The sequence below is a fragment of the Brassica napus genome, chromosome A6 (genome assembly GCF_020379485.1).
Source record: "Brassica napus cultivar Da-Ae chromosome A6, Da-Ae, whole genome shotgun sequence".
Taxonomy (NCBI): domain Eukaryota; kingdom Viridiplantae; phylum Streptophyta; class Magnoliopsida; order Brassicales; family Brassicaceae; genus Brassica; species Brassica napus.
The window spans coordinates 23,890,903-23,917,833 of NC_063439.1; the positions used below are offsets into that span (position 1 = coordinate 23,890,903).

General features: G+C 36.6%; 7 protein-coding genes and 1 long non-coding RNA gene across 10 annotated transcripts; 5 read left to right on the top strand and 3 right to left on the bottom strand.

The window, feature by feature from the left end:
• Positions 1–1,051: 1,051 nt before the first annotated feature.
• Positions 1,052–4,089, top strand: LOC111198707 (tRNA-dihydrouridine(20/20a) synthase-like). Its single transcript, XM_022687780.2, has 12 exons — positions 1,052–1,155; positions 1,744–1,805; positions 1,898–2,024; positions 2,112–2,239; positions 2,324–2,496; positions 2,638–2,755; positions 2,848–2,929; positions 3,014–3,075; positions 3,191–3,263; positions 3,368–3,451; positions 3,544–3,624; positions 3,706–4,089. Exons 2-12 carry the CDS (start codon positions 1,768–1,770, stop codon positions 3,889–3,891), a joined length of 1,152 nt encoding a protein of 383 aa, XP_022543501.2. The 5' UTR covers positions 1,052–1,155; positions 1,744–1,767; the 3' UTR covers positions 3,892–4,089.
• A 96-nt stretch (positions 4,090–4,185) lies between these two features.
• On the top strand, positions 4,186–7,295 carry LOC111198709. Of its 3 annotated transcripts, none has more exons than XM_048735295.1 (4): positions 4,186–4,495; positions 4,663–4,970; positions 5,067–6,822; positions 6,907–7,295. In XM_048735295.1, exons 1-4 carry the CDS (start codon positions 4,258–4,260, stop codon positions 6,918–6,920), a joined length of 2,316 nt encoding a protein of 771 aa, XP_048591252.1. In that variant the 5' UTR covers positions 4,186–4,257; the 3' UTR covers positions 6,921–7,295. The 3 variants fall into 3 exon arrangements, with proteins under 3 accessions (XP_048591252.1, XP_048591251.1, XP_048591250.1); XM_048735293.1 differs by having other exon boundaries at positions 4,189–4,495; positions 6,944–7,295; XM_048735294.1 differs by having other exon boundaries at positions 5,067–7,295.
• Positions 7,296–7,515: 220 nt separating this feature from the next.
• Positions 7,516–8,430, top strand: LOC106348959 (40S ribosomal protein S27-2). Its single transcript, XM_013788803.3, has 4 exons — positions 7,516–7,630; positions 7,721–7,822; positions 7,898–7,926; positions 8,171–8,430. The coding sequence occupies exons 1-4, from the start codon at positions 7,628–7,630 to the stop codon at positions 8,289–8,291; spliced, it is 255 nt and encodes an 84-aa protein (XP_013644257.1). The 5' UTR covers positions 7,516–7,627; the 3' UTR covers positions 8,292–8,430.
• A 1,976-nt stretch (positions 8,431–10,406) lies between these two features.
• BNAC07G49270D lies at positions 10,407–11,281 on the top strand. Its single transcript, XM_013791935.3, has one exon. It carries the CDS (start codon positions 10,523–10,525, stop codon positions 11,024–11,026), a length of 504 nt encoding a protein of 167 aa, XP_013647389.2. The 5' UTR covers positions 10,407–10,522; the 3' UTR covers positions 11,027–11,281.
• A 901-nt stretch (positions 11,282–12,182) lies between these two features.
• LOC111198704 lies at positions 12,183–12,859 on the top strand. The gene is made up of 3 exons (XR_002652878.2): positions 12,183–12,477; positions 12,573–12,606; positions 12,696–12,859. It is a non-coding gene; the product is annotated as an uncharacterized LOC111198704 (long non-coding RNA).
• Positions 12,860–13,065: 206 nt separating this feature from the next.
• On the bottom strand, positions 13,066–17,197 carry LOC111198934 (putative nuclease HARBI1). Its single transcript, XM_048735296.1, has 3 exons — positions 16,903–17,197; positions 16,611–16,678; positions 13,066–15,255 (listed from the first exon to the last, which is right to left on the bottom strand). The coding sequence occupies exon 3, from the start codon at positions 14,847–14,849 to the stop codon at positions 13,521–13,523; it is 1,329 nt and encodes a 442-aa protein (XP_048591253.1). The 5' UTR covers positions 14,850–15,255; positions 16,611–16,678; positions 16,903–17,197; the 3' UTR covers positions 13,066–13,520.
• On the bottom strand, positions 15,510–16,322 carry LOC111214418 (glutathione S-transferase T3-like). Its single transcript, XM_048781676.1, has one exon. The coding sequence runs from the start codon at positions 16,320–16,322 to the stop codon at positions 15,510–15,512; it is 813 nt and encodes a 270-aa protein (XP_048637633.1).
• A 4,320-nt stretch (positions 17,198–21,517) lies between the features above and the next one.
• Positions 21,518–26,428, bottom strand: LOC106408214 (respiratory burst oxidase homolog protein D). Its single transcript, XM_013849025.3, has 8 exons — positions 25,614–26,428; positions 25,364–25,526; positions 25,091–25,139; positions 24,689–24,802; positions 23,491–24,300; positions 23,296–23,391; positions 22,061–22,853; positions 21,518–21,920 (listed from the first exon to the last, which is right to left on the bottom strand). Exons 1-8 carry the CDS (start codon positions 26,245–26,247, stop codon positions 21,811–21,813), a joined length of 2,769 nt encoding a protein of 922 aa, XP_013704479.2. The 5' UTR covers positions 26,248–26,428; the 3' UTR covers positions 21,518–21,810.
• Between the last annotated feature and the right edge of the window lie 503 nt (positions 26,429–26,931).

Genomic DNA, 26,931 nt, shown 5'->3' on the forward strand with positions numbered 1-26,931 from the left:
GGAAATAAATGAATACAACCACGACAAAAGAATGAATACAGCCTCTGATTTTTAAAACAGTAAGGGCTTGTTTTTCACTATTATTATTAATAGAAAAATGTGAAATTATAAATCTATCTTAAAACATAATAAAAATATTGTTTGATTTATTTTAATTTGAACAATAGAATAATAATAATTATATTACTACCAAATGAAAAAAAAAATTTAGATCAATTTTTCATAAATAATATCTGTATATAAAATGCAAATGCTATTTTTTTAAAATAACATTTCCATTAGTTTTCAAGATATTGCAAATTTAATTTTAATAAGGGCAATTGTCAATAATAGCACATTTTGAAGTTTATGTCTCAAAAATGACACTAGAAGGAGAAAGTCACAAAAATGACATTCATTAAAAGGTAAAATATCCTTAATACCCTTGGAGTAAAATTAAATACACAAACAAAAATAAATAAAAATAAATAAAATAAAAATTAAAAAAATGAATTTTTTTTTATAGTTTCAGATTATATGTTTTCAGATTCGAAATTTTTATAATTTTTTTTTTTGAAATTTTCTTTTTGAATTTTTTTTTATTTTTTTCAAATTTTCTTTTTATAATTTAAAAAGAATTTTTGTTTTTAAAATTTTTATCTTTTATTTTAATATTTATTTTTTATAAAATTTTAAACTCTAATTCCAAAACCCCACCCCTTAACTCTAAACCCTAAGGTTTGGATTAATTAACCCAAAGGGTATAAGTGTATATTTACCTTTTTAATGAAACTTATTTTTGTGACTTTGAGTCTTGAGTGCTACTTTGGGAATAAAAACTTGGTTTGGTGCTATTCTAGTATTTTTCTCTTTTAATAATTTAGTGTTTCTTAGAGTTAGAGCCCTCCCCATTTTTTATTGGACCTTAAATATATCTGACCTTGATTACAAAGCCTAGCACCGAATCACACCACATGCCACAGTCGAACCGGATCGAACCGATCACTGGTACTTAAAAATGAGTTACCGGTTCGTATTTCGGTCTGGTTTTAAGAACATTGGATAACAAATTAAAAACAAACCTAAGAACCGTACCCGAACAATTGCGAGCAATTTCACCACTCTGTCTGTGCTATTCTCCTCCACTCGTCCGCCGTATTCGTCGTCTCTGCCACCGTGAGTCCCTCTTCGATGCTTTCTCTGCTTCAGAAGCTACTCTTCTTCCTCTCTTTAGATACTTATCGCCTCTCATTATAATTACCGCTAAAATCTGAGCTTAATTCATGGTGAAATCTGTGGTTTCTCTCCTGCTATAGTATCTATTTATGTTACTCGATTTACTTGCGTGATTTAGTTTTCTCTTGGAGATTGCCTCTCCTTTAAAGCATTCACAAAAAGCTTAGATTCACAATTTGGTTTTATTTAGGTCTGAGATTGATGCTTTGTTAGCTTAGTTTCTACTTTGGTTTGAAAAGTGGGATGTATAAGGGAAGATATTCAGCTTTGTGGTTAGTTTGAGCTAAGATAAACCTGTTGAAACGTTATCTTGATTTATGTAATGTAATGATACAAATTGCTCTTTGATCTGATCTATCCATCATAAAGAACCTTATCTGAAAGTTCATAAATGTTGAAGAAGTAGCATATGAGTAAGAGATTCAAGGAAACTGTTGTTTCAGAATCTTGTGTTGTGGCTTACTTTTATGGTACCAAAAACACTTATTCTGTTTTGCTTTGAAGCTAATGTGTACATTCTTTGTATAGTTGATTATCAGGTGGTACGAAGCCATGACAGTTTCAGACGCTTATCGTCCTCCTCTGTTCAGGTACGTGCCTGAGGGTCTCAGTTTTTTATTCGTTATGTTAATCTGCAGCGAATGATCTTAAGCTTCCGCTCTTTTCTGTTATGCATATTCAGTATTGCCCCGATGATGGGATGGACTGACAATCACTACAGAACTTTGGCACGTCTTATATCAAAACACGCATGGCTCTACACGGAAATGTTAGCAGCTGAAACCATTGTTTATCAAGAAGAGAACCTGGTACTCAACGGATAAGGGTTTCTTGTTTTTATTACATCTTGAGTTTATGACGCGTTTGATTTATGTGGTTACTCTTGTACTGCTCAGGACAGCTTTTTGGCGTTTTCCCCTGACCAGCATCCCATCGTTCTTCAAATTGGTGGGAGAAACTTGGACAATTTGGCCAAAGCAACCAAGCTTGCTAATGCATATGGCTATGATGAAATTAATTTCAAGTATGAGTGTCTGTTTCTATAACAACCGGTGCCATTCCCATCCAACTGTGTTTTTGTTTACTGACATTCTAATTTGTTATGTAGCTGTGGATGTCCAAGCCCAAAAGTAAGTGGACGAGGATGTTTTGGTGCAGTTCATATGCTTAACCCAAAGTTTGTTGGTGAAGCCATGACTGTCATTGCTGCCAATACCAATGCATCTGTCACCGTTAAATGTCGAATAGGTGTTGATGATCACGATTCATATAATGAGCTTTGTAAGTTTTTCTTTACACTTATCTTTTCAAGTCGTATGTTCTTGTGTTTATCTTTAAGCAATGACATATAACAACTCTTGGAGAGTTCACTTATGAATGTGACTGACTTACTTTAACTTTTCTATTCTTATTTTTATTCAGGCGATTTCGTTCACATAGTTTCTTCACTATCTCCTACTAAACATTTCATCGTACATTCACGAAAGGCGTTATTATCTGGACTTAGCCCAGCAGATAATCGTCGAATCCCACCCTTAAAGTACGTGCTGAGTTATGTATCTGTTATGGTTATCTATTTGGAAGATATGTCTCACATTTTTTTTCATCTGCACTTGTACTTCTCAAATGCAGATACGAGTATTTCTTTGCCCTATTGCGCGATTTTCCAGACTTGAAGTTCACAATAAATGGAGGCATAAACTCTGTGGTTGAGGTGAGGTTTCTTAAACGAATCTTTACTTTGATTCCAAAAGTTGCTACTTAAAGCCAAATATTTACCTCTTCCATTGACCTGTAGGCAGATGCAGCATTGAGGTCTGGAGCTCATGGCGTTATGCTTGGGCGTGCCGCATTCTACAAGTATGTTAAAGCCTTTTCCTGTATCTTTTCCATTTGTGTTAAATATCACATGAGGATTAGTTTCTGTTTTATCTCTTTTGACTATTATTTCAACTCCATGCTGACTATTTAACAGTCCCTGGCACATTTTGGGACATGTCGATACTTTAATATATGGATCTCCAAGCAGTGGGATTACAAGGCGACAGGTTTTGAGGAATATTAATTTTCTGAAAATAGATACTCCTACAATGTTAACTGACATCTGATCTAAAACATGTGATGTGTTTTGTTGTCTGTAAATGATTTCTAGGTTCTTGAAAAGTATCAAGTCTATGGGGAGTCAGTCCTCGGGAAATATGGAAAACGCGGACCAAATCTTCGTGATATAGTGAGGGTAATGGTGTTCCAAGGCTCTATTTTTTAAGTTATTATTATCTATTCGATGACACAAGCGTTATAACTGAAGCAAAACCTATTTGTTTGCAGCCATTGATCAATCTGTTCCATTCAGAGATTGGAAATGGCCAGTGGAAACGTAGAACCGATGCTGCTCTATTGCATTGCACCGTTAGTCACTTCTCTGTTACTTTTGCTCTACCAAGAACTTGTCACCTTGTTAACTCACTCACCTCTTGTGTTTGCATGCAGACAATGAAATCATTCTTGGACGAAGTGTTGCCGGCAATACCCGACTTTGTCCTGGATTCGTCGGTTGTCAAAGAGGTGACTGGGCGTGAAGATCTCTTTGCAGACGTACGGCGTTTGATGCCTCCACCTTACCAAAAAGAATCACCCAAAGAGCTGGCAGAACCTGTGATTCTTGATGAGGAATGACAAATCTTTTTATATATATATATATATATTTGTACTCAAAAATGGACCTTATATATGATGTTCATTAAATCATGAGAAAGCTGCTCAATGTATAAGCCATACCTTTCATTACAAATACTCTATCTACCTATGTTTTCAACTTATGAATCAGTTACAATACAATGATAGGCACTCATCATTTGATAATTTTTTCTGGTATTTGCTGGTTTTTAATAAAAATACCGAACCAAATTGAATAATTGAGCAGATTGTCGAAAACCGAATTAACCGGTTTAAACCAAGAAACCCGAACGTAGCGATGATGATCGCTTCAATTTGGATCCAAAATCTTCCTTCAACCCAAAACCTTCCCAAATCAATCGAGAAATGGGAGAAATGGTGATGGATGCGACCAACTACGACGGCGCTATCAATTACACTACGAACTGGACTCTCGCCGGCGGTTCCCTCACAGACTCCGTCTCCTTTGAGTCATCCTTCTCGACTACCACCGCAAACCACGAATCCGACGACGGAATCATCCCCGCCGCCGCCGATCATACCGCCAAGTCACCACTGCTTCTGCTCCCTCCGGTTCCTAACGGCGATCCTTGCGAAATCACCAGTACGGTGCTTGATCTCCCCTTTTTACTTTATTCCGATATTTGTTCTTCGTTATACTCCATGATTTGGATCCGGTTATAGTTTGAAGTAGATCGGTAGTGTTATCGGTGAGAATCTTATCTACTCGTTGATGTGTAGCATCGATGATGTTTATGATTGTGGTTGCAGTTACGTTTGCTCAAGAACATGAACTAAGGCAAGTCTATATCCGAAGTACTGCACGTGTATACGAAGTCTATTACACCAAAAAGAAGCGGGATGATAGAGAATACCTTTGTACAGTTCGATGTGGAGTTGCAATGACAGAAGATGAAGAAGTGCTTAAGATCATCCCTCTCATTGAGTCACCTGCTTCTGAGAATGGAGTGGTACCCGTTAAGGATGGGAATGGGAATGCACGGACCAATGAGGATGATTGGGTTGAAGTGAAATCTGGTGAAAAAGATCTGCTTTCAGTTCCACAATTAGGACAACAGGTAACAGGTTTTTTGAGGAAGTATCTTATAGAGATCTTAGTCTGCTTGCCGTGTCCTTTAAGTGATAATTGGTGTTAATGGGGAAATGCTTTTCAGGATCTGTTTGAAGCTACTGCAGAGATCGATGATGCGGAGCCTTGCGTTTCTGTTACGCTCCGTCTTCTCTCGCTTCAGGATAAAAGATGTGCGCTTGTTGATGAAGTTTATGTATTTGCTGATCCTGTTGATCCAAGTGAGGCAGAGAAGGAAGAAGCAAGTGGAACGGGAAACTCATCCAGTAGTGCACTTATGGCGATGTTTATGCCCACTCTTTTACAGATGTCACGAGGAAAAGATGTCAGAAAAGAACATGATAGACGAGTTTCCGAAAAGTCCAACAGCACGAATCCAGCAAGTTTAGGAGATTCGAATGAATCAGAGAAGATCGTGAATGAGATTCAGCAGGAGATAGATGTCATTAGTGCTAATCAGAAAAGAGCGAGCTTACCAGTTGTAGCCAATACTCTTGCAGAGCATGCTGATGCAACACGAGTACCTGAAGCAGAAATCAAACGTGATGTGACTTGCAGTAATGTGGAGACTATTCTCCATCAGCTTGTTAACAAGGTAAGCAGGTTAGAAACTATCTTGACAAGTTTCGAAGATCGGATGTTGAAGCCTATCAGTAGTATTGATGCAAGGCTTCAGCTAGTAGAGGAGAAACTCGAAGAGTTAGGCAAGAAGTCACTTGAATCTGAATTGTTTGTTGAAACAAAAGTACCCAACCCGGGTCCTCAGAGCAGTGATACAGATCCTGAAACCGATCAGTTGGATGGATTGAACAAAAATACAGATGAACCACAACTGGCCTCTTGTGCTGAAACAGTTGTTCCTGACTCCGCTAGTACAGACAAGGAAGAAGATTATGCTGTTGTGCAGCCGAAGAACAGTAATGAGGAGGTTGGTCATTCTGCTGAATCTGAGATCAGTAATGAGGAGGTTGGTCATTCTCTTGGGAATGGATCTTTTGAAGAGAATCCAAAACGTTCAGTGTCTATAAATGATGCTTTAGCATCAGCACTTGCTGGATTATTGTCTTCAACTTCAATCACGGACAGGAAATACAGCCAAGCCCTCGTAGTCAGAGCGCCTGAATTTTCAGATGAAGATGACATGGAGACGGAAGAGAAATCTCTGGCTGGTTCCCTTCCAGACAAAAGCCAAGTTGCAGCAGAGGTGTTGGGAAACACATCTTCTGCCTCGGAGAGCCCAACTTCTCCACGGAAAGAGCCTGGAATTACTCTTTGTATTGAAGATGGTACGCAGGAAATGATTAATGGAGTTCCTGAAACACTGGGTGATAAAATGGGAGGATATGCCGATGCTGAGACAGTGGTTAGCGTCAGTAACCATGGCTTAGAAGGAGATACAGTGACATCAAGCACAAAAGATGATCATTACCCAGAGAGGGAGAACCATAGTTATGAGCTCAGGAATCCCGATTCCTTGGTTCACGAACTCGAGAGTTCAAATGTCACTACTAAAGAATCTAAAGAAGAGCCTGAAATGGATGATGTTTTCAAGAGTGTTCTCGGTTTTGAACCTAATACCTCTGCAGTCGATTTCCTAGCTCCTGTTCTGGATGTGAAATTTAATTCAGAGAGAAAAGTCTCAGACAGCAAGTGTCTCTTTGAGGCACTCTTCACGGAAGACTTTAAGACTGTTGTAGTAGATTGCGACAATGAAGGTTTTGGTGATGATAACTTGGTCTCCGTGGAAGATGGAGAAGAACTAAAAGGCCCACCAACAGATACCCTTTCGTCTCTGGAGATGGATTGCTACGAGACGAACGAGATGCATCTACAGTTGAATGGTGAGATACCAACCGCAAGTCTGATATAAAAGGAAAAATTGAATTTGGTATCAAAGTCTTAAAATTATCTATCACCAAGTGTAGGGTGTGAATGTTGAAGGATTTAATAATGTGGTTGTAGATTGCAACAACGGAGGTTATGGTGATGATAACTTGGTATCAGTGGAAGATGAAGAGCTAAAAGGCCCACCAACAGATACACTTTCGTCTCTGGAGATGGATCACGAGGTGCATTTGCAGTTGAACGCTGGGATATCAACAGCAAGTCTGCTATAAAAGGAAAATTTTAATTCGGTATCGAAGTCTGCATTAGCTAAGTATCTATCACCAAGTGTAGGGTGTGAATGTTGAAAAAAGAATTATCCTTTTGGATTTTGGAACTAGAAAGTAGAAACTTCTTTTTGTTTTGCAATCTTTGTAAAGATCTTAATGAAGCATAGTTAATACTAATAGCAGCATGAAGCTCATAATCATTGACTAATCTACACTTGGTCGGTTTTGCATTCCAAGCTTCTTGTTCTTGATCCGACAATTGAACCTTCATAATCTTAGAAAATTGAACCGAAATTGAACAAACTAAACCAATCCTTACTGAAATAAAAACCGGAGAAGTCGGAAGAAAACCCAATTTGTAAAAACTTTAGCTCCACGCAATATGTAAATGGGCTCCGTCTATTGGGCCCAATGTTTTGCACACACAGACATATAAATAGTCCTTAAAATTTCCCTACGCAGCCGCATCGTAGGCTGCATCCTCCGTTTAGGGTTTCAGCAAGTCGTCTTCGCCGCATTTCCACAAGCAACCATGGTGGAGTTTCCTGGCTTAGTTTCTCCTTTATTGATCTTCTTGTTCCTCATGAATTTCTGAGTTTTGTTTGGATCTGTGTGGCTCTCTCAGGTTCTCCAAAATGACATCGATCTCCTCAACCCTCCAGCTGAGCTGGAGAAGAGAAAGCACAAGCTCAAGCGTCTCGTGCAATCTCCTAACTCCTTCTTCATGGTACTTTTTTATCCCTCCCTAAGACAAGATTTGATGCGATGCAGTTAAGTCTTATTTTCCGTTTGATGTTTGCAGGACGTCAAGTGCCAGGGATGCTTCAACATGTGAGTTTTCTAACATTCTCCTCACTGATTCTTCTGTAGGAGATTGTTGATTTTAATGTTGAAAATGGATTTTAGTATTATAATAGTAGGAAGAATCTGCCAAGTAGTGACATGAAATAAACATGTCTATTTATTTCAATTGATTGACAAAAGATTGTTCCATCGTTTGAAAATAAGTAGTAATATGAATAAGATTACACACTTTGGTAACGCATTGCTTTGTGGTGTTTATTTAATGTTGCAGAACAACTGTGTTCAGCCACTCTCAAACAGTTGTTGTGTGTGGAAACTGTCAGACTGTTCTGTGCCAGCCCACCGGTGGTAAAGCCAGACTCACTGAGGGATGCTCTTTCAGGAAAAAGTGAAATCATCATCTTTTCTAAAATGCTGCTGTGATATTCAGTTGTTGTTATTGTTCTTGTGACGTTTTTTTAATTTTCTTATGTGTAAGATTTTGAAGACATGAAACTACAAGTTGAGTTATTAATCCTTTGCTTTCTTTTACTTTAAATCAAATCAAAGGCTGTGCTTCACTTGTCTTGTTTCCTGTTCATTGTATTGCATGTTGGTTTTGTCATGCGGTTGAATAAATAGCCATTGCTAAGTGTGAAGAAAGTTTATCACTTACTTTTGAATGGCGTATGTCAAAGCACTGTGATGTTGCTATGACTTGAAGAAACTCGCACACTTGCCTTTAAGAAGTTAAGCTGTTATGTCGTCCGCAGGCAGATGAGTGATATCTGATTTGAACTCCGTTCGATCAGCTTCTGTTTAACAATGTTCTCGTAGGCCTTTTTGGACCCTGTGGTGGTAACGCATCTAATGGGTCTGTTTCCAAAAATTCAAACCTCAGATTCAACAATCTTAATGCCTTTTTTTTAATGTGCCAAGAGATATTGAGCCTTTTGACCCTAATCCCTTTGAGCCGAAAGACTGGAACACTTGAATTTTTACCCTCACGACATCGAGATTCAAACTGCTGACCGAAGCAAATACCTTGGTGATAACTAAGAAAAGTAAACATTTCCTCTAAACATCTTTATTGAGTGTGAGGTTTGAATTTGGAATCACACTTTAACTAATGTTTGATAAACGACAAGACAAAGTATAATGTCTAAAATATCTAGAAATCTAGCGCAAGGAATCTTATAAAGCTTTAAATATTATGAGCAAGGAATTTCGCGGCGCCTTGAAATGTGAGACCCAGTCAAGTAAGTGCGTAAACACTTTTGCAATAATATACAAAACCATCACATGCATTCAGTGTCCACCTCTCTTCTTTGTTTTCTTCTCTGGTTTCTAATTGATAAAGAATATCTTTACATAGAAAGAAAGAAAATAGAAAAAGTAATTGTGAAAGCGGTTTTAAAAGAAGAAGTAGTGAAGTACAATGAATTTACGTCGCCGCTGGATCTCTTAAGCGGTCTGTAACTTTAACGAAGCATCTTTCATATTCTGATATTTCTTTTCACAGATTGGATGAAACTTCTTTTTTGGGGGGTTAACAAATGACACTTTTTTGCTAGTTTAGTTGTCAAGTTGCTGTCGTAGGTAAAGTTAATCACATTTAATAAACAAAGTCGTTAACAATGATCAAATCTTTAAATTGACAAGTGGATAATGGTTTTAGACTCCTTGTGGATTTGATTTAATATCAATTTTGTTACTAAACGCAGTAATTAGCCTAATTTGGCACTTCTTAGCAACATTTTAAATGTTTAACTTCGTTATTTTTTATATATTTGAATTTATTCTTTATTATTGATGCATTATGAAAACCAATGAATGAAGTAGACGTGAAAACAAATATTCAAGAGTGTTTTAAGCAGTGGCATATTATATTGTATACGATTTTTTTACAAAACCTCCTAAAAGTTTATTTAACTTATTAACACACTTCAAAATATCGGCATCATATATTACACATCTGAAAGTCTCTCCTAGTTAGCTAGACGATTAGTTGGAGCCAGCTTCATACCATTTTTTTCAACTAGCTTCATATATGATATATACCATATTATGACGTAAAGAACATGAATTCTAATAGAAAGATAACAAACATTTATATTCATTTTTAATTTTTAAAGTGGGTCTGATACTTCATAAGAAAGAACCTTCCCTACTCATCGCCAAAGTAACCCGTTAGGTTACATTTATAAAGCCAGGTTAACATGAAATTAATATCTCGAGATTCTTTTAACAGATAAAAGACATTTCAAATGCATACGTTCTTCGATTGCAGGCACGATGCAATTGGATGAAGGAACGTGACATAAAGCCATAAAGGTTACATAAAAAAGCAAGTGATCCACTACATCAAATGGTCTATCACCACGTGTCGAACTGTGGGGAGATTACTCCTCCATTAAGTAAACCATATAGCCGTTAATTAAACAATACGATAAGACTCATTATGCCACTCGTGACCTTGACCGTAACCTTTTGAGTGCACTCCTATATAAACCCTTCAAGGCTCTCACCACCAATGTTCTTTTCCATTCTAAGTAAGCAACATCATCTTATATATTACTATTCACCGTAAACGAAACACCATTATCAATCTTTGTTAAAGCTTATAGCTATTACAAAGAAAAAAATGAAGAAAGTTAAGGCATTTATGAAACAGATCACGAGTGCCTTCAAAACAAGACTCCTCATGTTGTCCCTCGTGAAAGACAAGAAGCTAGGGTTCCGCTCAATTTCCAACAAGATCCACAACCTCCTAGGTCATGCAGATCAAGACCAAGACAACGACCACGACGAAGACGAGAGCAAGGCTATAATCCTCTACAATAATGGGGTATCCACAGTGGCTAACCATGAGAGTTACGAAGTACAGGAGGAAAACGACAAGTATCCTGATATGACCCACAAGTTGTTCGAAGGAGAGGAGGATTTTGAGGAGTTGGAGGAATGTCAAGGAAATTCTGTGATAGATATGGTGAGGAGCTCGAAGGAAGAAGAAGGAGGAAGTTTCAAGCTAGAAGATGAGATCGACCATGTCGCAGATCTCTTCATTTCAAGGTTTCATAAGCAGATGAAGCTTCAAAAACTCTTGTCATTCAAGAGGTATCAGGAAATGCTAGCCCGAGGCACTTAAAACTCATATCTATTTACTTACACATGCATGTTGCCACACAGATATGAAGAAAAAAAATAATATTGTGTGTTCTTGATCATAAATCCTCCGTGCCTCTTATTTGCTAGGATCAAATATTATGATCTATTAATGTTTTTTTAGTTATCAAGCTAGGGTGAAAGAAGATCTGTTTTGCAATGTGTTTTCTCCTCGAGGTTATATATGTCTAAGATCTTTGATGTGTTACAATATAAGACATTACTCTTCTTCTTTTCCTATTTGGCTTCACATACCCAAGGTCTTAACTTAAATATTATTGGCCCTTCATTTCATTTACTCAACTCAGCAGTTATATATCATGATGTGTATGTTTGTTTTCTTGGTCTACCTACGTCACTCTGAATTCAGATTTATGTTTATTAATTTAACTTGTTTTTCGGACAAGTTTATATACATCATGGTTTATGGTTTTTTGTGGTCAAGAAACTCAAGTTATCAAAACTAAAAAAAATCAGGAATTACAAGCCAGTCTAGAATTGAGTAGCCAACAAAAGAAAGAAGAAGAAAAAAACTAAATCCCTACGCCTACGCAACCCACACAAGCAATCTGTTTAAGACTATTTCACGAATTTAAATTGAAAGACATGACATAACTGGAGACCTCTCTCTCATTTAATGAATATCTTCAAGCACAGTAGCGGATGCCGTCCAGCAAGTCCAAGCAGTCCATCTCGAAGACAGAACAGTTCAGTCTCCACATCAATATGCATCGCATAACCCAAAATTAAGCCCCACAGCTCAAATCGTACACTACAAAAAAAAGTGTGAATTGTATCACTTAAATTGTATCACAAAAATAATTGATATTATTTTACATTACTTATTTATAAATGAAACAAATATATATGATTCAAAATCAGTTATGATAACTGATGTTATATTAATCAATTTACCATCAATTCAATAAAAATGATATAATTTATATTAATTTGTATCACTTTTACGAAACTGATGTTGCTTTATAAATTTATATCAGTTAAATAATTGATGGATTTAGTTTTTTTTTGGTTAACATCACTTAACAAAATAATACAAAATTTCTATCAATAAAAACTGATGCCAACAAAAATTATCTAACTATATTTTCATTTAACATCACTACAGTAAAAATGATGCTACTTTTTCTTAATATCCGTCAATAATGTTTTTGCTTAAACTTCAAAAAAGTGAAAACAAGAATAAGAGAAGTGGTTGCGATTTGTTTGCGGCTAATTATTTGAATATTATTCTTTATAACTGTTTTATCTCAACTAATTAAGCACATTCTCTTATCAGAAGATACTCATTCATCAGTTCTCCTTCTCAATTTCTTATACGAGTCTTGTTCTTTACTGAATGATCCATTAATTCCAATCAATTTTCAGACTGCAGCAGTAACTCTTCGTCTCTTTCTCGATCTGTGAGTTCAAAATGTAATTGTTTTTTTTTTGGTTTAATCATATTCTGTTTTGGATCTTCTGAATAATACACACTGCTAAGCTGGTTTAGTATTTTCTCGAATCTGCAGATGTGAGTATGATGCATGCTACAACATCGTTAAGGTTAATCAACAGTAACAGTTTGTGCAATCTTTCTTTTCTTTGATTGTTGCAAAAGTCATCATCATATTATTTTTCTGTGGTTTCTACAGGAGTGGTTATCAGTTTGAAGAAGCCACGGACGAGGGAATATAAAGACCATGAAGAAAAATATTGATCGAAAAACCCTCAAGGCGGATTATGTTTAATTGTTTTACAGTTTTTGTTTATGTATTCATCTTCTCCTTTTTGTTCTTATTTTTGGAGACTTCTCTAAGTTTTTTTTTGTTTTTTCTTCTTCGACATATTGTATATTCACTTAAAATAATTAATGAAAAATATTATGATTTATTTATTTACTTACATAAATATCGATTATTTACAAATAATAACAAACAATAACAGAATTTTAAATTATTTTAAATGATATTAATAAATTATTTATAAATTATATAAAAATTAAAGATTAATCCTATATTAATATTAAAATCATTTAAGTAACCGATATAAATGTTAGCATCAGTTTTTTGTAATTGATATATATGGATGTTATTTAGAATAAGTGATGTAAATATTTGATATTTTAGCATCAATTAATAATAAAATGATGTAAATTATCTGCATCACCACTTTTAGAGTCATTTATTTAGAGCATCCTTATCCCACAACCTCATTAAGGGTCTCTTGAGATAAAATTAATAATATTTAAGGCATAAAGATGTTAAAGAGACTTTGTCAAGAACCTTGAGATTTTAATGTCTGCATTGCAAGTCTCTTGCTTTAGAGTTCTTGAAAATAAAACAATATTGAATATTTATTTAAAAACTTATATTTATTAGTAAATAAAAGACAACATATTAAACATAGATTTTAAATTAAAAACATGAAAACAAAGATTATTAAAATGAACGAGAATTATTTGAAATAAGCATCAGAGATCAATTGTTGTCTTCACCACCTCCAAATCTACGCCATATGTGTTCAACCAAATCATCTTTCAGTTGTTGATGCTTTTGTGTATCACGAATTCTTGTTCGAACACCCATCATATTTGCGATATTTGAAGGGATATCTGTAGAATACGTGAGATCAACATGTGAACTTCCTTGGTCTTCTCCTTGTTGGAACCCTCGAACATCAAATTGAGTGTAACCGTCTCTTTCGTTTTCGACGATCATATTATGGAGTATGATACATGCTCTCATAATCTTCCCAATTTTGACTTTATCCCAACTCCTCGCTGGATTTTTAACAATGCCAAAGCGAGCTTGTAAGACTCCAAAAGCCCGCTCTACATCTTTTCGGGCAGCTTTTTGATGCTGAGCAAATAAAACTGCTTGCGGCCCTTGTGGTATACGAATAGATTGGATAAAAGTTGACCATTTCGGATAAATACCATCGGTGAGATAGTAAGCCATATTATACTGATGTCCGTTGACAGAGAAAGTGACTTTCGGAGCTTGACCATTTATTATGTCATCAAAAACTGGTGAACGATCAAGAACATTGATATCATTTAATGTACCTGGAGGTCCAAAAAACGCATGCCATATCCAGAGATCATATGAAGCAACCGCCTCTAAAACGATTGTTGGTTTACCCGAACCACGAGCATATTGCCCTTTCCAAGCGGTGGGACAATTCTTCCACTCCCAATGCATACAATCGATGCTTCCTATCATTCCGGGAAAGCCACGATACTCTCCAATATCAAGTAGACGTTGAAGATCAGCTGGTGTTGGTTTTCTTAGGTATTCTTCGCCGAACAAATTTATTATTCCTTCCACAAAATTTTCTACACATAACCGAGTTGTTGTTTCACCGAGCCGGAGGTATTCGTCGACGGTATCAGCTGCAGAACCATATGCCAAGACACGAATGGCGGCGGTACACTTTTGAAGTGGAGAGAGACTGTTCCTTCCGAGACCATCTTTTGTTTCCCGAAAATATTGAACTTCGTTGGAGAGTCGATCCACAATATTCATGAACAATGGCTTGTTCATTCTAAAACGTCGTCGGAATAATAAAGGAGGATACGTTGGAGTTTGACTGAAATAATCGTTCCATAAACGATTATGCCCTTCTTCACGATGTCTTTCAATATAAGCTCGTTTTTTTCTTTTTTTTCTTCGTTCTTCTTGATTTGCTTGAATGGTAAAATCCTCAAATGCTTGATCAAAATGTTGATCAAATAGCTCATCAAATGTATCATCAAATGTATCATCAAAAGCGTCATCGAAAGTGTTGTGAGAAGAAGAAGAAGCCATTAACGTGATTAAAAAGAGTTTATATAGAGAGTGATTAAGAGTTTAACGTGAAGGAAGAAATTGATTAAGTGTTGAAGTGTTTATAAAGTGAGAGATTTAGAAGAACTTGTGAAGGAAGAAAGTGATTAAGTGTTTATAAAAGAGATAGAAGAAGTTTGAAAACTTGTGAAGGAAGAACTTGAGAACTTGTGTTTATAAAGTTTCATTTATACACCCTTTGAAAACTTGTGTCCGTGACATGAGTTATGTTAAAATAATACAAGACAAAATGTGATACAACTTGACATGAGTGTCCGTGACTCACTATCTCTCTTGTCTTTTCTTCACTCACGCTCCGTGACATGAGTGTCCGTGACGAACTCTCTTGTCTTCTCTTCACTCACCCTCCGTGACTCAATGCTCTAGTCTGCCAAGAAAGAAATAACAACATAAATTCACGTGAAACAACAACAAGTGAAACACGTGAAACAACAACAAGTGAAACAACAACAACAAGTGAAACAACAACACGTTTTTATATTATCACGTTACCAACATACAACAGAGGAACAACAACAAGATAAAATCAACGTGAACAAAGACTTAAACCCAAACTTAAGCCCATACTTAAACTAGTTCAACTAAGCTAGTTCAACACAAACTCTTAAACCCATACTTAAACTAGTTCAACAACTCAGCTAGGAGCTTTTTCACAACAGCATTTTCGACCTCATCTAAGGACTCTTGCTTTGCAAGTAAACGGTCAAGTATCCGATTTTTTGATAGCCTGTCCTTGTAGACCAAGTCTTTTTGTTTTATTTCCCACATAGTCTGAAACTGTGACAGCCTTTCCTCCCCCTTGACATTCTTGTTCTTCCCTTTTGCTGCCTTAACACCCGGGGGACGCTCCTCCTCAACAGCGTGTGAAGTCTCAGACTGTGAACCCTCGTCTAACTTCCTCCTTTTACCGCTTCCTTCGTTTTTAGATGTAACAGTGGCACACCATTTTTGATCATTCCGAAGCTCCTTCCAAGCGTGCTCAAGAATAAATTTTTTTCGGTGGTTGGTGAAGAAGATTTCATGAGCTCTGTTGAGAACATCATTCTCGTTTTGCCCACTTGTCTTCTGTCTGGTTGCTGCTTCGAAAGCCCTACAGAACTTGTTGACTTGATCATTTATCTTGTGCCAACGCTGCTTGCAATGAGTTGATTCTCGGTGTTCAGTGGCTGCAATCTTGGGACTTGCCGCAAAGTAAGCGGCGATCCTATTCCAGAATGCCCCAGACCGTTGCTCATTTCCCACTACTGGATCCTTGCTTGTGTTGAGCCAGGAGCTGATGAGCACCATATCTTCTACAGGCGTCCACATCCGGCGTTCCTTACGCTCAGCAGGAGTGTCTTCAGGGACAGTTTCTTCAACTAAACTAAAGACGCTTTGTTGACTCGTAAGGAGATCAACAAAGTTACTACCATGCCGGTATGGATTGGAATCCATCCCCAAGAATGTCACAGAAAGAAAGGAAAAAAGAAGAGAGTACAACAGATAGAAGGAAGACAAGAAGAAGCAATGTTGATGCCAGAAGAGAGAAAGCAAAGAACGCTATTTTAAAGGGAAGAAACTATTAAATGGACTTGACATCAACCAAACACATTCATCACACTTCATCACGTTTTCTATCTAACCATCAACCTAGCCATTACACCTATTTATTACTAACCCAACCATTAACTACCTAACTCAACATTAAAGCACTCAATAAATTCGAAAGGAGTAGACATTTACCTGTATTGCTCTGCTTTGCACTCCTCTCGTTCGCGGTTCTTTCTTCTTGTACCTTCGAGCCACGCACTCTGACACAAACACACAAACAAGACGTAAAAACTTCATCAATGACTTTGAGGAACACAAACAAACAAAGTACTACTCAGAACTTATTAAAAACGATTTCATCAGTAACTTTTAACAAATCAAGTTAGATCAATCCATCTATATTGAAACAATCTTACTAATAAATTCAATTTGATCCATGAAAATTTAAAATATTTAAGACTTTGAGGAACAACAGAAACTTTACCTTTGATTTGAGGAGAAGGAAAAGTGAGAGAGCTCTGTCACCACCGAGAGACAGCTTCATCACCGTCGAGGACAGAGACGGTGCCGTCGAGGAGAGCTCCGTCGCTGACGAGGACAGAGACGGCCTTGTCGAGGAGAGCTCCGTCGCCACATAGCTCGCCAATTCGAACCGAACAAACAAAATATAAAGTAAATAAGCCGATCAGAACAAGTTAAACAATAATCGATCACATGCATGATCAAAAACAATATGATCTCCTATCACTACCTTTTGATTAGAGCCGAGCTACCGCGGGAAAGCTCCTTCGCCGTCGAAGAGACCCACCGTGCCCCAGATTCGACGAGAACCAACACATAACAACCGATCAGAATGAGTCGCGAGGATTTGAGAGAGAGAGAGAGACAGATTCGCCATAGAAATCGCCAAGTCGAGAGGATTCGAGAGAGAGAGAGAAAGTCAAGTTTCAAACGTGTTTAACGCGTAACCGAACTTCCACCCACTCCCTTGTTGACACGCGTCCACCAACAGACGTTTCTTCACGAGCCAACGAAACACTCGTCTCCTCCGCTTTCTTCCTTTTTTTATATTTTTTTAATCAAAAAAATATAAAGAGACGGCCCAAATTAACCGCGATGCGGATGCTCTTAAGTGATGCAAAATTATCTTACATCACTTATAAATGATACAATTATATAAAATAAATGATGTTATACACTCTTTTTTTTGTAGTGGTAGTGCCGAAATGATACACCATTGGTTAGAAACTGCCACTCTGTTTGTTTGGCTTTCCTTGTCCTAGCATATCAATCTCAAACCCAAGGAAGTAATGATGCATGAGCATGACGCATATGTCAGACTGTCATGCATCGTAATTGATATTTTTCTCCGTCGTGTGGTAGAAACGACGGAAACTTGGGCTTAGGAGGTGCTTATAACGATCCGTTTGTGGAATAAGATTTTGGAGGTGGCCTTGATGAAAGGTTAATGGGCCAACATAAATCAGTGTGGAAAATATGGCCTAGTGTTGGATTAAGTTTTTTTTAGTGTAACAGATTTGTAGTTCCTTGTGGGGAAAATGACATTTAAATTTTCAACTATTTGAGCTTACCAAGTTTAATACGGAACTATTACTTGCACGATTTTATTTCCCAACTAATAGTTAACTTGACAAATTAGTGACTACAAAAATCAACCGTTAAGTCGTAAACAATTCTCGTTAGTTTTTATAATTAAACTTTAAAAACTCTAAATTTCTAAATTAAACCCCTAATTTTGAGTGAAGACGATTTCCAGTGACTACAAAAGATGATAAGAGAGCTAATCCGGCCCAATCACAAAAACAAATACTACCGGAAATTGTCTTCACTCAAAATAAAGGTTTGAATTTGGGGATTTCGAGCTTTTCAAGTTCAGTGACGAGGATAGTCGATATAAGACTTATTCTTGGGTTCACCCTAGGGGGTGAACTTCTAGGTTCACCAGCCAATAGGATTGTATTATTTCATATCAACATCTTTTTAAAAAGAAAACAAAATATTGTCAAGTTATATTATGTTTTTAAAATAAAAAGATAAAAAAATAAATAAAAATAGTAGTTGTTACAAAAAAATTAAATTTTTTTAACATCGTTAGCAAAATACTAAATCCTAAACTCTAAATTCTAATCAAACTATTGAGAATTTTTTTTTAAAAAAAAAATTAACATCGTTAGCAAACAATCGAAATATTGGTTGGGGAACCTAATAACTCTTGATATAAAACTAGTGAGAGTCGTTTATGACTTAACGATTGACTTTTTAATTACCAATTTACCAAGTCAACTATTAGTTAGGGAATAAAATCATGCAAATAATAATTTGATATTAAACTTGCTCATTTCAAATAGCTGAGGATTTAAATGCTCATTTTTCTCGTTCTTTGTGACTTTTTTTGGTTGTGGAGGTCACTAATCATCTATGTGGATTTAAGAACATGTGCCGAATCACAAGACGTTGGAGTTGGTGGATTTCGAGATTATCAACTAACATGAGAGGTCCGTGAGGATACGTATTTTTAAATGATATGGTTGATAAATGTTTAAAGTTTATTGTACTGTGAAGTGATTGTATTCTTAAATGATATAGTTGATAAATGCTTGAAGTTGGTAGTAGTATGAAGTGATTGTGATGGGAAAGCTATATCAATATGACAAATTGAAAATGTGGTACACTTCTAATACACAGAAAGAAATTGAAAGGGAGAAAAAGTTTGTTATTAAACAATATCCCTGTATCATTCCGACATGCAAGAAATCGAACGCGGGTTTTGGTGGGTGTGGCCCCAGTAAACGGCGTTGAAACAAGAATTGTCTAAGTCCCGTGGGTAGTGCTCGTTGACACGCTACTACTCAAGACAAAACAAGCGGCATTCTCCTCCTAGAAGTCTAGAACAAGTAACAACCACCACTAGCCCTGGGCAAAAAAACCAAAATCGAAATATCGAACCGGAACCGAAATGAATTATTCGAAACCGATACCCTCAAATATCCGAATGGTTCCTATATTTCTATATCCGAATAACCGAACTGGAACCAAAACCAAACCGAGAACCGAATATCTAGATACCCGAATATCCGAAAAAATAAGTTTCAACTTTTAAATATAATGTAAATGTCATAAACTCCACTCGAATCCGGATTGGACAGAAATAGTGAGAACAACCGAAACAAATTATCCGAAACTGAAACCAGATCGTACCCCTCAAATACCAGAATGGTTCTTATATTTATATATCATGATAACTGAACCAGAACTGAACTGAGAACCAAATGGGTACCCGAATATCCGAAAAAATAAGTTTCAACTTTCAAATATAAGGTAAAATGTCATAAACACCACTCGAACCCGGGTTGGACAGGAAGAGTGAGAACATTATTACCACAAACCATGTTATCTATTATGTACTATTTTATATAGTTATATATATATATATGATATTTACATATTAAAATACAGTAAATACTTATAAAACTAGCATTTTATTGACTCGAACTCTGGTTGGATTGGCGAATTTCTAAGTGTGTAACCACTAGACCAATTAGATTAACACGTTAACTAATATATTTTGTAGACAAATATTTGATTCATTTATCAAAAAGGTACCCGAAACCAAACCAGAACAAAACCGAAATCTCATAAATACTTATTGGGTATAAAAATAATTTATCCGATTATACGGAACCGAATGATTTCTATCCAAAACTGAATAGAATATCTGTATGCCCATCGCTAACCACCGCTCAGCCGATTTCGGGAGTGATTAGTGGAATCAAAGTGATTCTCTCTTGCCGGTTTATGAAGTTCTTGTTACTTGGTTCTGGAGGTGTTTCCTCGTTGTGCTAGGAGGAAGTGGTTTATCGGTGGTATGGCCGAGGGCATTCCCGTTAAGTAGTTTCATGGATTCTCTAGAAGTCAGACATGTCTGTAAGTGTAGTTTATCATTGGTTGTTTGGAAGTTAGTTGCTTAGTTTAAAGTTGTTGTTGTAAGCGTCCTGGTCTGTATTCTTTTGGGCTAATGCTTCCTCTTTGTGGGATCTTGTTTCCACGGATAGTTTGTTGTCCGGCGGCCTAGTTAACCACATATAGTAACTTCATCCGTTGGTGTTGTATCCCACTTTGATAATATAAACTCAGTTTTGGCAAAAAAGTAATAATATAACTTTCCATTGTAAATATAATGTTTATGACAAATATTTTTGCAAATTAAACATGAAGACCAAACGCAAAATGCATAAAAAAATGGGTAAAATAATCCAGACTGTCATGCTGTAATTTCCAGTAAGTGTGTCGAGAGCAGGGGCGGATCTAGAAAATGATACAATATGGGGCACAATATATAATATATTTTAATAAACTAAAATAAATAATATATATTTTTAAATTATATTAATTTTTGAACATTTATATTAATTTTTAAAAAAATTATATATTAATTTAGTGAATCAAATAAATAATATATTGCACATAATAAATCAGCATAAAGTTTAGTTTTTTAAATATTAGTCTAATTTCTAAAAGAAACTTAAAATAGTTGTTTAAGTAAATGTTAAATAAATTGTATATAACAAACTATATTCAATAAAAGAAAATAAAAACAATTATAGAAAAAAATAATAGTTTAGGTAACACAGAAACATAGGTAAAAAAATTTTTTTTGTGACAAAGTGATTAAAAGTGTTTAAAATTTGAAAGAATAAAAAGAAAGTTAAAAGAGAAAAATAGTTTAGGTAACACAAAAATAAAGGTAAAAGGAAAAAAAATTGTGACAAAGTGATTAATTTTTTTTAGCCTAATTGTTAAAAACAAACTGAATAAAAATAATTGGTTGAGCAAATTTAAATAAATTATATATATGAAGAAATTAATACAAAATAAAAGAAAAGAAAAACAGTTATAAGAAGAAATAATAGTTTAGGTAACACACAAACAAAGGTAAAAATGGAAAATATTTTCATAATGTATGTAGTTACACAAAGAGTTTATATTGTTGAGTATGTGGCACGTGCCACACCCATTATGTGCGTGGATCCGCCCCTGGTCGAGAGGAGTCATTGACAAAAAAAAAAGAGTATCCAAAATCAAAATCAAATTTATCTTTTACTGGTTAAAGATATGATTATGAGTAGAAAATAATGTTGAAGTAACTCCATAATTACATGTTTACAATACTAAATCTGCAACTATATATGCTTCTATTATCTTAAACTTAATTTGACAATAATCTAAGTTCCATAAAAATAAACAAAAATAAGCAGGAAACAAAAAAAGAAACGAAAGAATACAGCTCATATAGATTTTAAAATTTAATATCTATCTGCAGTTTCTTGTCTTATTTTTCTACTTAGCTGACCCCCAACTTATATAATTGAGATTAGAAGTTCTCTTTGTGGAAGTCAAACTTGGTAGTTGTCTTTCGAGAGAAATCCAAAGCCAGATTTTTTAGTTCCTTAGTTGGTGCTGGTGCCCCACAATAGAAGACCCCTGCAATCAATTTCATATTAGTATTTAATTTTTTTTTTTTGTGTTCACAGTGTTTAACTATTTTAAACACACTAGTAATTAACATATATATCATCACATAGTACCAAGATTAATTAAAGCGGTCAAGATTAGTTACTAACCGATTCGTTTGTCGGGATGCTGAACAGCGATCCTCTTGTAGACTTGTCTCCAGTTAGGTTTAGCGAAGTGCGACTTGACACGTGTTCCGGACACGACATCAACACCGTTCTTAGCGTGTTGCAACGACTGAAGCATGGCAATAAGAGCAACCCTAGCATCACCATCCTCGTACACGCTCGTGCAATAATTATGAAGCTCGATGATTCCTTCCTCGTCCAGCTCCGCAACCTCGTCCATTATCCCCTTAAACCACTCGAACGATCCTTGCTCTCTAGTCACCCAGTAGAAATAAGCCTTCCTCGTCCTAAACCCTTTACTATTCCCATTACCATTGTTGTTCTCGATGTCTCTGTCGTGGGCATCAGTTTTCATGTTGTTGATGATGTCCTTAAGGATGCTGATCATCGGCGTGGCTCCAATGCCAAGACCTACTAGGAGTACCACGTCATACTTCTTGTAGTCTTGTGCGGGAGCACCATAGGGACCGTCGATAAGAACCGTTGGGAACGCAACGGAGTCTCCTCCATCAGCTCTGAGCAGACCGCTTTTACCAGCGGTGGGAGGTTTACATACCTCAGAGAAGACGGTCCTGAGTTTACGTGTCCAGTCACCAAGCGTCCGGATGTGTACGCTTAGGTAGTCGTCTCCTGGAGCTGATGTGATGGAGAAAGGATGCCATTCGAAGGGAGAGACGGCTCTACAGTTCACGAACATGTACTGTCCACTTTTGTATTTGAACCCTTGTGGCTTCGTCACGTGTAGAGACAAAACGTTACCCGGATAAACAGCCACCTATTGATACATACATACAAATGTTTAGAATATGTTCAAAAGGAAATTTTCTATTTCTAAAATGGTTGAAAATAAAGCATGAATTGAACATATCGTTTTTATGTTTTTAGTTAAAATTCATATTTGTTTTATATTTAACTGAATTGTTAGCTAGAAGCGCTAGATTTTCGACTCGAGCGTTATTTTTATTGGAGCGTTATTTTTATTGGTTGGTCTGTTGGCATGATTAATCCGGTTTTTTAGCCGGGGTTCTTAACCCATAATTTGACATTTTTTCATTTTTTTTTACATTTTTCGGCTAAGAGACAGTTCTTAAAATCTAAGAAAGACTAAGAACTGTCTCTTAGCCGAAGCTAAGAACCCCAGTTAAGACTTATTATATTATTTCAAATTTGAGTTATGGAATGATATTTTGATGTCAATGTATATATATATATTTTACCTTGAGAATCTTAACCGGTTTGATACTTGATCTTAAGGCACGAAGCAGCCTCTCTGATGCATACAGAAGCATTGGTACAGCCAAATACATCCATGTCTGAAGTAATTACACAAACAAGAAGTATTAATTAACTAACCAGAAAAGAGAGATAATTGTAGTGAAGCAAACAGATAAATCATGGTTTGAAGAGCATACCGTTTTCTGATACCAAGTCTTTGTGAGGTAGAGCTTGATACCATGGACAATGAGAAGAGCATAAACAATGATGAACAAATGGTGAGAGTACCAAAAGGCATTGAAACCGGTTAGCTTCTTGAGGAAGTTAGGTAAGTTAAGCTTGTTACGACGGAACCAAGGCGTAGCGAGTGTAAAAGCTATAGCCATTAACACAACCATTATGATACCAGTCACACCTTCCGCACCCTTCACGAACCACCAATAGCTCTCCGGTTGCTCCCCAAAGAAAGGAATCATTGGCTCATAGGTATCCTCATCCGCGGCAAGTAAACGCGGGAAATCACAAGCTAAATGCGCAACTACATGGAGCAAACCGCCGACCACAATCCCGCTTGCTATAACCTTATGGAAGTTGAGATTATCATCGAACGGCACGACAACACCTAGCTTAGTCTTGTTCCTTAGCCAAGTGATGGTGTTGCGACAAACAGGCAGCAATATGAGAGCCATGTTGAACTTTAGAGTCTCTGCGCCTCCTTTGGCGACACAAACGCAATAACCCATCACGTCATAGGCCGCTTTGTTCCGGTACTGAATAAATTTGTAAGCGAATAGGCCGAAACAGATGCCAAGCCATAGCATCATGATCCAGAGTCTCTGCCAGTTGTCAAGTACGAAATATTTGATTTTCTCCGACCATCTCACCAGAGGGTTGGTCTCTTTAGCCGGTTTCAATTTCTGGCTTATCATTTGGCTTAGTATTCTACTGTCTCCCATCCTTACCGACTGGGTTGGCGCTTGTAACAGCAGCATTTCCAAGTTTTCGATCTGTTACACCACATTTCAATTATTTAACTATAATATTACAATACATAGCGTTACAAAATCAATCTTTAAACATTTTTCACAGATTTTTCCAATATTTAAACAACGCTCCGACATTTAGTTTCCCCACTAAGATCTAGCATTGACTAATTTTTTTTTAAGCATTGACTAGTTCTTCGGTTGTTATTTTATATTTTTTCATATATTCCGATTTCTAGTGTTTTATGTAAAATAGACGCCACTGATTACTTATACGCCAACAGCATTGACCACTTTGGATTTTTAGAACCTTGGTTTTTTTTCAGGTTGTCTATAGTAAATACTATTAAACATGGTGAATTTACGATATATACCATTAGTGACTGAGTGGTTTAAGGTGGACCATACGTACCATGATGTAGCCAGCATTGTCCGGGTCCAGCTCTTCCATTATCAGCGCTGCATATTCTTTGGCCTGCTTTTGAATATTCGAGAGCTGGTTGGCTGAAGCACTAAGACTAATAATCTGCAATTAATTACCAAAAAGTATGTCTTAGAATTAATAACCTTAACAAAAGTAAGAAACACTACTCTAATCTATATCTATTATTGTCGTGTTCACATGCAGTTAACGAAGTCAGTGATGTTAACAGTAAACGTCAGCAGATAAAGTCAGTGGGATTTGCGCGTGGACAAAATTGTCAAGATAATCAACTAAAAAATATGTATATTTGTTTTGGGCACTACTAAGAATATTACGTATAAAATAAAAAGAAAATATGAGAAAAGATTGAATCGTGTGTGTGGTGTTCACCTCAGCGACCTCTTCTTCTGTTACTCGTCCATCTTCGTCTTTGTCCACCCTGACCACATAATGACATCATTTATTTAGTTACGAATGCTCTAAACTTCATAAAACGATTAAAATTGTTTTTAAAAAATATATTAAAATTATTTAATTATAATATTGGTCCTTAGCTCCTGATGACCGTTTAACTTTGAAAATACCAATACTTAAATGACCATAGTAATGATCTATTAACTGTTGATATTAATGGGTTAGGTAAAAAGATAAGAGAAAGCTTACATGTCAAAGAAGACTTGGAGTTTGGCATCAAAGCTTTCATCTGAGATCTGTTCCCAGAAGAGTCTGAGCTGTTCCTTGGTGATTGCATCTCCAGAGATGTTATTACGGCGAGCTAGTGCCCTAAAGAGCTGGTCCGCGAAGTCTTTTGATTCCTTGTTCATTCCTAAAGAACGTCCACAAAATGAAAAATTAACAACAATAGAAACATGTACGTATAGAATTAGCAGAACTGCTTAATTAAGCTACGTACCTAAGCATTCCCAAAACTTGGAAGAGAGTAAGAGACCGTTGGAGTCAAGAGAGAGTTTATCGAACCGTTGGTCGACGGCTGGCCACGCCGCGGTTTTGGTAGCGATGAACTTTAGACCTTTGAGAGCGTGGACGGCGGCGGAGCTCGTGCGGTCAAACCGTCGCGCAGCGGGGGCAGACCGTCTTGAGAACACACGGCGGAGCTCGCGTGAGGCGTTCTTGATGCGCGAGGAGGTGCTACGGAAGAAGGAAAGTGAGGCGGAGTTGTTGAGGTTGCTTTCAAGCGTCTTCTTCGTGAGGAGTGTCAGCTCTGGATCCTCATGAGTTCCTCCTCCGGGACTTGCTTGCTGGACGCTGTGGACGGCCACGGAATCGTCCCTGATGTCTAGCGTGATCTCCACGTACTCATCGTCTTCACCACCACGGCCAACACCACCGTCGCTGAGGCTGGTGCTTCTCGTGGGAAGATCCGCAGCGAATCTTGCGTTTTTCCTGGACGTGCGTTTGGGACGGCCAAGCGGACCACTGAAGGCCGACCGGTCGCTGGCGTTGCTTTCGTTGTCGGAGTTAGTGTCTGAGTGGGCTCCCCGTAGAATCCCAAGTTCATGGTCGGTTCCTGAATTGCCTCGTCTCATTTTGCTTCAATGAATTAAAAAAAAACAGATGATATCACTTGATTTTGCTTAGAAAAATCTCGACCAAGATAACAATACTTGTGGGGTTGGTATATTAGTCGAGGAAAGAAAATCTCTTCTCCTAAAAGGTGTTTGATTTTTTTTTGGTCTATGGAAGAAATTGATTTTTGCATAAAATATATATATAGAGAAAATGAGGGACAGATGACATGAATGGACATGCAATATGCAAATTGCAATTTCATAATCCAGGAAGGTAGTGGGAAACTATGGATGGACCGCTCCGGTCCGGTCAAACCCTTTACTGACCATTTATTTTGACTTTTTTCGTTGTTTTAATTTAATTTTATTTTGTTTACATTTCTATTCTTCTCTGTTTTCTATTTCCACCGAGTCACATTATACATTTCAACACCGAGTCATTTATGGTTTGCCTTGAAGTTCATTAATGCATCTATATATAACAACCCCGTGTGAATTTTCAGAGAGGAAAAGAGACTTCAAGTTTTAGTAGCGGATGATTTACTTAGGTTTGTCTAAACTTGTAAATATAATCCTCTTTGTTTGACAATTACATAAAATAAAGTAATAATAGCTATGATGATGAGACCATATAAATATGTTGCCTCCAACATTTGACTAATTGTAATCTGTTTTCAATACATACCTTAGCTAGTGTTATAG

Bases quoted from the DNA above. Each gene is read 5' to 3' on its own strand.
- LOC106408214 (XM_013849025.3), bottom strand. From the start codon at position 26,247: ATGAGACGAGGCAATTCAGGAACCGACCATGAACTTGGGATTCTACGG. The intron at 24,803-25,090 runs GTGAACACCACA...AATTAATTGCAG, and splicing joins CAGAAGAAGAGGTCGCTGAG to ATTATTAGTCTTAGTGCTTC. The intron at 24,301-24,688 runs GTACGTATGGTC...GTGGTGTAACAG, and splicing joins ACAATGCTGGCTACATCATG to ATCGAAAACTTGGAAATGCT.
- LOC111198709 (XM_048735293.1), top strand. From the start codon at position 4,258: ATGGGAGAAATGGTGATGGATGCGACCAACTACGACGGCGCTATCAAT. The intron at 4,971-5,066 runs GTAACAGGTTTT...AATGCTTTTCAG, and splicing joins TTCCACAATTAGGACAACAG to GATCTGTTTGAAGCTACTGC. The intron at 6,823-6,943 runs GTGAGATACCAA...ATGTGGTTGTAG, and splicing joins GATGCATCTACAGTTGAATG to ATTGCAACAACGGAGGTTAT.
- LOC106348959 (XM_013788803.3), top strand. The intron at 7,823-7,897 runs GTACTTTTTTAT...TGATGTTTGCAG, and splicing joins CTCCTAACTCCTTCTTCATG to GACGTCAAGTGCCAGGGATG. The intron at 7,927-8,170 runs GTGAGTTTTCTA...TTAATGTTGCAG, and splicing joins TGCCAGGGATGCTTCAACAT to AACAACTGTGTTCAGCCACT.
- LOC111214418 (XM_048781676.1), bottom strand. From the start codon at position 16,322: ATGGATTCCAATCCATACCGGCATGGTAGTAACTTTGTTGATCTCCTT.
- LOC111198707 (XM_022687780.2), top strand. From the start codon at position 1,768: ATGACAGTTTCAGACGCTTATCGTCCTCCTCTGTTCAG. The intron at 2,497-2,637 runs GTAAGTTTTTCT...ATTTTTATTCAG, and splicing joins CGATTCATATAATGAGCTTT to GCGATTTCGTTCACATAGTT. The intron at 3,264-3,367 runs GTTTTGAGGAAT...AATGATTTCTAG, and splicing joins GTGGGATTACAAGGCGACAG to GTTCTTGAAAAGTATCAAGT.
- LOC111198934 (XM_048735296.1), bottom strand. From the start codon at position 14,849: ATGGCTTCTTCTTCTTCTCACAACACTTTCGATGACGCTTTTGATGAT.
- BNAC07G49270D (XM_013791935.3), top strand. From the start codon at position 10,523: ATGAAGAAAGTTAAGGCATTTATGAAACAGATCACGAGTGCCTTCAAA.